This window comes from Octopus sinensis, linkage group LG5 (genome assembly GCF_006345805.1).
Source record: "Octopus sinensis linkage group LG5, ASM634580v1, whole genome shotgun sequence".
Taxonomy (NCBI): domain Eukaryota; kingdom Metazoa; phylum Mollusca; class Cephalopoda; order Octopoda; family Octopodidae; genus Octopus; species Octopus sinensis.
In genome coordinates, this window is record NC_043001.1 from 133,130,551 (window position 1) to 133,142,922 (window position 12,372).

Below are 12,372 nucleotides of genomic sequence, written 5' to 3' on the forward strand. Positions count from 1 at the left end.
TAGGAAAATTGTAAACTGATTCCTCTCACCACACTTTCTCTTTAGAAGGAACAATAATAAAGAAGCGCAATGAGATATCGGTAACCAGTGAGAACTTGTCGAGCTATTCTCGGGTTCGCTCTGCACAGGGAGTGAGACAGGGGGAAGAAGGAGAGAGAGGAGGAAAGAGGGGGAGAGAGAGACAGACACAGTCCTCAGTTTTGATCAGACAGTCTGTTTACACATCCATGTTTAATATATGCATGATTGTGAAATTATTTACTGTTGTATACTGATTTCAAATTTTGTACACAAGGCCGGCAATTTGGGGGATGGAGAAGTAAGTCAATGACATCGCCCCAAAGCTCAACTGGGATTTATTTTGTCGATCCTGAAAGAATGAAGGGCAAATTCTCGGCAGAATTTGAACTCAGAACATGAAGACGGACGAAATGCCGCTAACGATTCTGCCAGCTCCCCGCCTTTTCACAGTTGTATATTAACAAATGTGGAGTCGCAATGGCCCAGTGGTTAGGGCAGCGGACTCGCGGTCATAGGATCGCGGTTTCGATTCCCAGACCGGGCGTTGTGAGTGTTTATTGAGCGAAAACACCTAAAAGCTCCACGAGGCTCCGGCAGAGGATGGTGGTGATCCCTGCTGTACTCTTTCACCGCAACTTTCTCTCACTCTTACTTCCTGTTTCTGTTGTACCTGTATTTCAAAAAAGGGCCGGCCTTGTCACTCTCTGTGTCACGCTGAATATCCCCGAGAACTAAGTTAAGGGTGCACGTGTCTGTGGAGTGCTCAGCCACTTACACGTTAATTTCACGAGCAGGCTGTTCCGTTGATCGGATCAACCGGAACCCTCGTCGTCGTAACCGACGGAGTGCTTCCATTAACAAATGTTATTTGAGATATTGTGTTTCTAAATATTTCCAACGGTGATGGGTTGGTAGAGCGGTAAATATAATGTTTTATTGTATTTGTTTCGGCTCTTTACCTACTGAATTCAAATCTCACCAAGGTCAGGTTTGGGTTTCATCCATCTGGACTTGAAAAATTTGAAGTCCCAGTCAACTAACCTTCCCCCACACCCAATTTGAGCTTTTGTGCCTATGCTAGAAATCTTTATATCTAAAAGTGAAGTTGTGTGTCTGTCTCCTACGATTTAGATTCCTAACTACTCCCACATTTTGCGGTGCAGTTTAACCAAAACCGGGTATCTTATAGTCGTGATTCATATCGAGCCCTTCTGGGTATTAGCGCGCGTCTACGATGAGTCTACGATTTAAAAAAAATTTACCATCATTTTTTTCCATTTTAATGCATTTTTTCGCTATTATATAAGGTAAGTAACTCTCTAAAAATGTCTACGATGAGTCAACGATTTTTAAAAAAATTTACCATAATTTTTTTTCCATTTTTAATGCATTTTTTTGCTATTTTTTGGCTATAACTCTCTAAAAATGCTTATATAGTTATTTCCCTTACAAACCCGAGCAACGCCGGGCGATACTGCTAGTTATTTATAAGACAAACTTCTTTCAAAGAAAATAAAATCGTTAACGACAATTAAAGTATCAACAAAACTAATTGAAACTAGCATATATTATTACTAAAGTAACATTTAGTAAGGTTATAATTAAACATATGGATGTATGCATGTCTGCTGTGACCTTGTGAATGACGGTCCCATCCACAGTGACTTCAATTGGGGCTGCTTTTCAGCCGATTTAGTTTTTCTTCATCAACTAATCTCAACTCCACCCCTCGTCTTTTAAAACCGTCATCAATTTCTGATCGCGCCTATCAGTAATATCCTTCTACCTTTCAACATACATGTAGAGAGACTTCAGGTCTCTCTTGCAGACACCTTTGAAAATGAAGTTGGCATCGCCTATGTGTTATAGCCACTTGCCTATGCAGAAGGTCTTTTCTGACTCTCTAATCTGACTTACGGTGTGTGTAGCGCAGTATGTGAAAATAGGTTGAGAAGGCTGGGTATCAGAGTGTGAGCCTGGACCTCATTGTTGGCAACGCGATCAGTTCACTTGATGTCCAAAATGCTTCTCATCTCTTCTCTCTATATATATAAAAGGCAGTTTGTCTGTCTGTGTGTCTGTCAGGTTGTACCCTCACCCTGACCACGGCTTTCAACCGATTCTGATGAAACTTGACACACACATAGCCCAATGCCATAATTCAAAACTAACGCAGCGAAAATTTTGCAAAGTTCCCCCAGTTCTGAAAAAAATCGATAAATTCGACATGGGGTCGAGAATCTAAGCTTATCATATGCAACACATTTTCTGTTGTAGTTTTCGCAACTTGCAATCGATTTTCACCAAACTCATGGTGAAGCTTAATGTTACCCTAAGGAACTTAATTCTGACGTTAGTTTTTCATGCAATACCTTACCATCAGAAAAAATCGATAAAATCATGCCATTTTGGGAAATCGCGTTCAAATTCAAGATGACATATTTTCGACAATATCTTTAACAAATTGGCATGAATTTTTTTTTGAAATTCACAGCGAGCATCATGTCTGCTCCAAGGAGCTATATGGCCCTTTTGATTCCAATGGGATACGTTATTACATAAATAAAAAATGTGGAGACACTACTTTTCTCGGGAATAGATATTCCAGGGATCGCTGTCGTAAAGCAGCGCAAGTGTTGTAAACATTATCGACCACACATACTCAATGTATGTGCTTTGCTTGTTCAACGGTCCGCTGCGGCTAACGTGGTGAGGATAACTCCTTCAAAGTACCGGGTGTTAAAACACCTAAAAGACATAGACAGGCTAAACAGCTCACCGTAAATTCCATTCAAAAGCGATGGAAATCATTGTTTCATCATTTTTGTGACTCATCATTATTACGTACATGAACCGAATCACAGGTGAACTGAATCACCAGTCCATGACTATATACAAATAGTGTAAAAACCATTTGATGGTATGCCACGACGATGAGTATGTAAGAATGAATTTAAATATGAATGACAAGCAGCGCTAGTGTTGTAAACATTATCGACCGCACATATTCAAAGTATTCTTTCTGCTTGTTCGGCGGCAAGCCATGGTTTAGTGCGGTGGATATCAATGTTTCGCTTGAAGGGGATTTCGAGCGAGTTGTCTCGCTTGTCTATGACTTTCGGGTGTTTTAACACCAAACGCTTTGAGGAAGTCGTCTCACCACGCTATGCAGCAGCTTATCGGCGATCAAGCAAAGCACATACATCGAGTGTGATCGATGATGTTTATATATATATATATATATATATATAAGCGCAGGCGTGCCTGCGCTGTTAAGAAACTTGATTCCCAACGATGTGGTCTTAGGCTCAGATAGATATGTTTCTTTATTAGCCACACAGGGCTGCACACAGACAGGACAAAATTACAAGGTAGAGCTTTTCTTTTGGGGGGTAAAAGAAGGGGGTTTGGTTTTCGATCAAAAGGGATCGTAAATGGAAAGAAAGAGGACAAAAAAGTGGAGGATAGAATAAAATTTTTAAAAAAAGGGGGAGGGAGGGAAAGGAAAAAAAGTTGATCAATAGGGATCGTTATCACAGAAATGTCAATATGAAGTGTAAAGGGGAGGACAGGTGAGGTTTACCCGTGGAAAGAAAAGCCTACGGAAAAGACCACGGTAACCTCGGTCAATGAAGTCACATGTTATACTTCTTTTTTTTGCAAATAGATAGATAGATAGATAGATAGATAGATAGATAGATAGATAGATAGATAGATAGATAGACAAATTGATGGTTTCTGTGGTGGTGGGGTCTTTGTGTTTGTTTTTGTTCCCCACCAGCGCATGACACTAGTGTTGAGCAGCAAGTACCAGCCTTAAAAATAATGTTGCTGATTTCTTTAACTAAACCCTTCAAAGCGGTGCCCCAGCATGGATGCAGTCCAATGCCTAAAACAAATAAAGATAAAAGATACATTCATACATACATGCATACATACATGCATGCATGCATGCATACATACATACATACATACATGCATGCAACATACATACATGCATACATACATGCATGCATGCATACATGCATGCATGCATACATACATACATACATGCATGCATGCATACATACATACATACATACATACATGCATGCATGCATACATACATACATGCATGCATGCATGCATACATACATACATACATACATACATGCATGCATACATGCATGCATGCATACATACATACTACATACATGCATGCATGCATGCATACATACATGCATGCATACATACATACATACATACTTACATAAATGCATGCATGCATACATACATACATACATACATACATACATGCATGCATACATACATGCATGCATACATACATACATACATGCATGCATGCATACATGCATGCATGCATGCATGCATGCATACATACATACATGCATGCATACATACATACATACATGCATACATACATACATGCATGCATACATACATACATGCATGCATGCATGTATGCATGCATGCATACCTACATACATGCATGCATGCATGCATGCATACATGCATACATACATACATACATACATACATGCATGCATACATACATACATACATACATACATACATGCATACATATATACATACATGCATGCATACATACATACATGCATGCATACATACATGCATGCATATATACATGCATGCATGCATGCATACATGCATGCATGCATGCATGCATACATACATACATGCATGCATACATACATACATACATGCATACATACATACATGCATGCATACATACATACATGCATGCATGCATGCATGTATGCATGCATACATACACACATACATGCATACATACATACATACATTCATACATACATACATGCATGCATGCATACATACATACATACATGCATACATACATACATACATGCATACATGCATGCATGCATGCATGCATACATACATACATACATACATACATGCATGCATGCATACATACATACATACATACATACATACATACATACATTCATACACGCATACATGCATGCATACATACATACATACATACATACATGCATACATGCATACATGCATACATACATGCATACATGCATACATGCCTTTCATGCATACATGCATACATACATACATACATACATACATGCATACATGCATACATGCATGCATGCATACATACATACATACATACATACATACATGCATACATGCATGCATACATACATGCATACATGCATACATACATACATACATACATACATACATGCATACATGCATACATGCATGCATACATACATACATACATACATACATACATGCATACATACATACATACATACATACATGCATACATGCATACATGCATACATACATACATACATACATACATACATGCATACATGCATACATGCATGCATGCATGCATACATACATACATACATACCTCACCTCATTATACTGCATAAACGTGTTATAGCAGGTAAACAATATATGTTACTGTATCAGGTGAGCAGGATACACATTATATAAGGGAAACAGGAAATAAATTATATTACTAAAATTCGAACAGGCTTTTAAAATGATCCGTCTTCATTTCTTTGTATTAATTCTAGAGGAAATCTATTGATATAAAGACCCATAACAATACAAGGTTCTATTGTATGATATGCTTGTTAGCGGAGGCGCAATGGTCCAGTGGTTAGGGCAGCGGACTCGCGGTCGTAGGATCGCGGTTTCGATTCCCAGACCGGGCGTTGTGAGTGTTTATTGAGCGAAAACACCTAAAAGCTCCACGAGGCTCCGGCAGGGATGATGGCGATCCCTGCTGTACTCTTTCACCACAACTTTCTCTCACTCTTACTTCCTGTTTCTGTTGTACCTGTATTTCAAAGGGCCGGCCTTGTCACTCTCTGTGTTACGCTGAATATCCCCGAGAACTACGTTAAGGGTGCACGTGTCTGTGGAGTGCTCAACCACTTACACGTTAATTTCACGAGCAGGCTGTTCCGTTGATCGGATCAACCGGTACCCTCGTCGTCGTAACCGACGGAGTGCTTCCACATGCTTGTTAGCGCGTGCACACGGATGTTCGTGGGTATGTATACGCTTTGCAGTCATGAGGTCTCACGTTCGATCTCATTGCCTGGCATCTTTATCAAGTGTTTTTCTCTTTACTAAAGTTTCTAGTTGAGCCAAGTTATGTGGACGAATTTGACAGAGGGAAACATTGAAAACTTGCCAGATGGATTCTTTGGAAGCACTCCGTCGGTTACGACGACGAGGGTTCCGGTTGACCCGAATCAACGGAACAGCCTGCTCGTGAAATTAACGTGTAAGTGGCTGAGCACTCCACAGACACGTGCACCCTTAACGTAGTTCTCGGGGATATTCAGCGTGACACAGAGAGTGACAAGGCCGGCCCTTTGAAATACAGGAAGTAAGAGTGAGAGAAAGTTGTGGTGAAAGAGTACAGCAGGGATCACCACCATCCCTGCCGGAGCCTCGTGAAGCTTTTAGGTGTTTTCGCTCAATAAACACTCACAACGCCCGGTCTGGGAATCGAAACCGCGATCCTATGACCGCGAGTCCGCTGCCCTAACCACTGGGCCATTGCGCCTCCACTGATGGATTCTACCGACAATGTGAAAGGTCCAGCTTCGCCACGCTTGTGTTACGCTCTGCTTTAAAAAAGCCGTTTAGGTTTTACGCATCAGTAGATTACTCGGCTAGTTACCTGCTAATTCAATAAATAGATAAAGCGGCGAGCTGGCAGAAACGTTAGCACATCGGGCAAAATGCTTAGCGGTATTTCGTCTGCCGCTACGTTCTGAGTTCAAATTCCGCCGAGGTCGACTTTGCCTTTCATCCTTTCGGGGTCGATTAAATAAGTACCAGTTACGCACCGCACTGGGGTCGATGTAATCGGTTTAATCCGTGTGTCTGTCGTTGTTTGTCCTCTCTGTGTTTAGCCCCATGTGGGTAGTAAAGAAATAGGTATTTCGTCTGCCGTTACGTTCTGAGTTCAAATTCCGCCGATGTCGACTTTGCCTTTCATCCTTTCGGGGTCGATAAATTAAGTACCAGTTACGCACTGAGGTCGATGTAATCGACTTAATAGCTTTGTCTGTCCTTGTTTGTCCCCTCTATGTTTAGCCCCTTGTGGACAATAAAGAAATAAGAAACGTTAGCACGCCGGGCGAAATGTTTAGTGGCATTTCGACTGTCTTTACGCTTTGAGTTCAAATTCCTCTGAGGTCGACTTTGCCTTCCATCCTTTTGGGGTCGATAAATCAAGTACTAGTTGTGTATTAGTGTCGATCTAATCGACTGGCCCCCTACCCCAAAATTTCGAGCCTTGTGCCTAGAGTAGAAAAGAATAGATAATACACACACACACACATACAGGGTGCGATGGGTAAATTGTTGCCGTTTTATATTTTTGCTTTCGTGCATGTGTATTGCTTGCTTTTGATTTTATCGACTACACAGTTTAGTAGGGTCAGCTGGGCAGTGTCTGTGAGAAAAACAGCACCATGACGCAGTTCACTCTGCCAGAAATTTGGAAACGACATGCTGTACTGCTTGGTGTTCACGCCAGAAGCTTCAATACGAACATTTCGGAGTGTTTGAGTGTCAATTATAAGGACTGTGCAGAGAATTCGGAAAGAGTTGGATGAGTCTAATGGTGATTACGAAGGTACGGCAGCTTGGAAAATTCACTCTAGTCATTCTAATTAGAAAAGAAGTCCTGAATTTGTTGGTGAGATCCTGGCCATGGTTGACAATAATCCCGCCAAGTCAATCAGGTCCATCGCCAGGGTCATGGGAGTATCTGAGTTTCTTATCAGGCAGGTTGGTTGTACATGAAGACATTCGGTATTCCTCATACAAGATGGGAAAGGGCCAATTTTTACCCCCAAGCCATCAAGGACAAGAGGAAAGACCGCGCTGCGAAGCTTTTGAACAAATTCAAGAAACCCCTCCAACCGAACATGCTTTGGTTTTTCTCAGACGAGTAAAATTTCTGCCAAGATCAGATGGTGAACACACAGAACAACCGTTGGCTAGCCGTGTACCCAAAACATGTACCGAGAGTGATTAAAATCAAACATCCAATCAACATCCTGGTGTTTGGAGTGATCACTAGTGATGGCGACGTTATACCTTGATTCATCTTCCCACACGGCCGCCTCAGACTCAACATGGAGGCCTACATCAAATGCCTGGTGAAGGTAGTGCTACCCTGGATCAAGAGGGCGGCTGCTGGAAGACCCTGTCTGGCAACAGGACTCTGCACCATGCCATGCAAGCAGGAGGACCCAGTCATGGCTGTCAGATAATTTCTGCGACCACATCACCCCTAACATCTGGCCACCTAACTCCCCTTCATTATAATGTGTTGAACACAGTTGAGCGAAAGATCATCAAAACTTCTTGTAACACCAAGGAGGAACTGAAAGCAAGGATTACGGCAGCATTCACCAACTTAAGCAAGGAGGCCGTCCAGAAGAGTTGCAGGAGATTCTGAAATTGTCTGGAGGCCATATTCGAAGCCAATAGCAATTTTATTGAATATATTTAATCTTTAGTATTTCAAGATGTTTTTACTTAATTTTGGTAAATATATCTGTTAAAATGGAGTACTACCCTACATCCGGAATATTACTATTCATATATACACACACCTGAAACTGCATTCAAAGAAAGATCATTCGACTAATTGCTAAAAAGTCACTCACACACTTCATCTTCTGGCTATTCTCTTCGCCTTTTCCACCGCTGCTACAGTAGAATCTGCTCCTCATGTCCCTTACACTTGAGCTCTTTCGACTTCCATACCTCCCCATTTCTCTTAAGCCCTTTACCCCCATCGTGTCCACTCCACATTACACTTTGTCAATCTTTCTTTCTTCCTTGCCCTTTAAGATTCACTCTCAGCACGCGTTTTCCTTGCAGCCGTCCACTTGCATCCTGTTTAGGAGACATTTTAATGGCATTCTTCTCACAGGTCCCGAAAGATCTGCGAAGACCACTCATTCAATAGATATTCCTCCAATCCCACGCCCCCCCCCCTCAAACTACACAATAACAATGATGCGAGTAAAAAATAGTACGAAATCTGTTGTGCAAGTGATGATATCATTCATTGAGCAATGCATTGCTTACAATTCTGAGAACTAGTTCATCTGAGTTTTCTAGAACAGAGCTCACTTGCGGCACACATATTCTTTTCAAAATTCGGCGGCACACCTGAACTAAAAATATAACTGAAAGTATAGGGGAAAAATTATATCCAGGTTACAATGCGACACACCTGACATCATCACGTGGCATACTGGGTGCAGGGTACTGTTCTATAAGGTTAGTAGATGTTGGAGATTAAGTATTATTAGGTTTTGAAGAAGACTAATATTATGATACGGTTTTTATTAGGGAAGATCATCAGTGATGGTGAAACGAGAAATGTCTAAGTTGTGGGCATTCAAACTGAAGTAAAGTACTCCTTACTTGACGTAAAGTACTCCTTACTTGACATATATTAGAATGGCGGTGCCCCAGCATGGCCACAGCTCGTGAGCTGAAACTAGATAAAATGAAAAATAAAATGAAATATATATATATATATACAGAGAGAGAGAGAGAGAGAGTGAGAGAGAGTGGGGGAGAGAGATACATACATGATGGCCGTCCACTCGTGACCGAGGAAAACCATTGCTGACCTTCAGGAACAGAAATAAAGCTCTTCGATCTTCTGTGATGTGATCTTTGCAGTGTGGGGTTGCGCGTTGTCTTGATAAAACATCACTCCTATTCGATTCACTAAAGCGGGTCTTTTTTTCTTCAAAGCTTGGTTCAAACACTCTAATTGCTGACAGTAGACTTGAGCATTGATTGTTGCATTAAGTGGCAACAATTCAAAGTGAATTACTCCTTCGCAATCCCAGTTGATGAACAGTTGTATGGATTGAACTAAGCTTTATTGCCAATTTTTCAACTGATAATGCAGGATTTTCTTCAAGTAATGCCCCAAGGAGCTTATCATCAAACTCATCTGTTCGATCTTCATCTTCAAGGCTGAAATCTCCACTTCTGAATTTTGCAAACCATCTTCTGCAAGTTCTTTCATTCAAGTATTCTTTCCCATAAACTGAGTGTATGTTTCGAGTCGCTTAGGCTGCAGAGTTTCCTTTTTTTTTTTTTGTACTCATAAAGCATTATGTGCCTTAAATGCTCTTTGGATACTTCCATATTAGAAAGGGTTTTAATCAAAGAAATTTTAATTCTATTATTCTGTAAAATAATATTTAATTAGTTTAAATGTACACAAAGGTGCAGGAGTGGCTGTGTGGTATTAGCTTGCTAACCAACCACATGGTTCCGGGTTCAGTCCCACTGCGTGGCATCTTGGGCAAGTGTCTTCTGCTATAGCCCCGGGCCGACCAATGCCTTGTGAGTGGATTTGGTAGACGGAAACTGAAAGAAGCCTGTCGTATATATGTATGTATATATATATATATATATATATATATATATGTTTGTGTGTGTGTCTGTGTTTGTCCCCCTAGCATTGCTTGACAACCGATGCTGGTGTGTTTACGTCCCCGTCACTTAGCGGTTCGGCAAAAGAGACCGATAGAATAAGTACTGGGCTTACAAAGTGTAAGTCCCGGGGTCGACTTGCTCGACTAAAAGCGGTGCTCCAGCATGGCCGCAGTCAAATGACTGAAACAAGTAAAAGAGAGAGTAAATGCATAAAAATAATTTTAAATTCCATTAGACATTCTAAAATACTGTTAAATTTCATTCAATCTTAAAAACGTTAAAATCGGACAGAGCTTATGGGATGACCTGATATATACATACATATATATATATATATATATATATATATAATATATATATATACATACATTATCATCATCTGAAATGTCACTTTCGTTTAATCATTCCTCTATGGATCTGCATCACTCTGCAACTTTCTTCCTGTTCACGTTTTTTAATATAGACATTGCTCTACGGAAGTTCACCATGAACATTTAACCACATTGGATATTTCACCAGTCTAGGAAATCCTACAGATATCATAATTGCTGCTTCACTTCGTCTTTTTTGATTTTACAAAATGTAACAACTGATTACTTCAATGGTGTTTGGTTTGTCTTTTTTTAGATAAAAAATGTCCCGAGAATATGACGTTTAAGCATAACGTATCCGTGTGTAGAATAACCTGTGATAACTATAATACACAAATAAAGTGTCCTACTGATGAAACGGAGTCTCGGTGTGACTGCAGAGACGGTTATGTTCTGAGTAAAGAAACGTGCGTTCCAGTCCAAGAATGTGGTTGCATCTACCAAGACAATTTCCTGGAGGTATTTATATTTATTATCATCATTGCATTCACCCGATATCGAGAATTTGATTCCATTGAAACTATCTGTATAGTCTAAGATGGTTGAATGAGCCTATATATATATATATATATATATATATATATATATATATATATATATATGTGTGTGTGTGTGTGTGTGTTGTGTGTGTGTGTGTGTGTGGAGACGCAATGGCCCAGTGGTTAGGACAGCGGACTCGCGGTCGTAGGATCGCGGTTTCGATTCCCAGACCGGGCGTTGTGTGTGTTTATTGAGCGAAAACACCTAAAAGCTCCACGAGGCTCCGGCAGGGGGTGGTGATCCCTACCGTACTCTTTCACCACTCTTTCTCTCACTCTTTCTTCTGTTGGCCTGCTCGCTTAGCCAGCGGGGTGGCGTCATTTGAAGGCTAAAACAATGCGAAGCGCATTGTGACCAGCGATGTGTAGCAACATCTGATAACCTCGGTGATCACGGTGATATATACATATATATAATACAAAATGGGACAAGAATGCAAAACATCCGGACAACTAGGTGATACAAAAAGGGACAACAAAACATCCAGATAGACGATACAAAAAAAACAAGGACGGGTCATTCGAAGCTTTCTATCCTCAGTCAAGGACCGGATCATCCTCGCAATTTCGGCTGATGAATCTTGAGATGGCTCCAATCTGGCCAGCCCCAAGGAAAAACTAAGCTAAGAGCATTAGATTGGAGCAACCTCAAGATTAATCGGCCGAAATTGCAAGGATGATCCGGTCCTTGACTGGGGATAGAAAGCTTCGAATGACCCGTCCTTGTTTTTTGGTATCGTCTATCTTGATGTTTTGTTGTCCCTTTTTGTATCACGTAGTTGTTCGGATGTTTTGCGTTCTTGTCCCATTTTGTATTATATATATATATATATATAGCGGCGTACGTACACTTTGTTCTCTTATATATATATATATATATATATATATATATATACCTTAAAACAATCCAGATAACTGGG

General features: G+C 40.6%; 1 protein-coding gene across 1 annotated transcript in view; it reads left to right on the plus strand.

Annotated features, from left to right (window-relative positions):
* The window catches only part of LOC118763570, a 54,758-nt gene that overhangs the window by 14,101 nt on the left and 28,285 nt on the right, over nt 1-12,372 (plus strand). Inside the window, exon 5 of the mRNA XM_036503152.1 lies at nt 11,170-11,372. Coding sequence (XP_036359045.1) covers nt 11,170-11,372 — 203 coding nt within the window. The remainder of the gene's footprint in view (nt 1-11,169; nt 11,373-12,372) is intronic.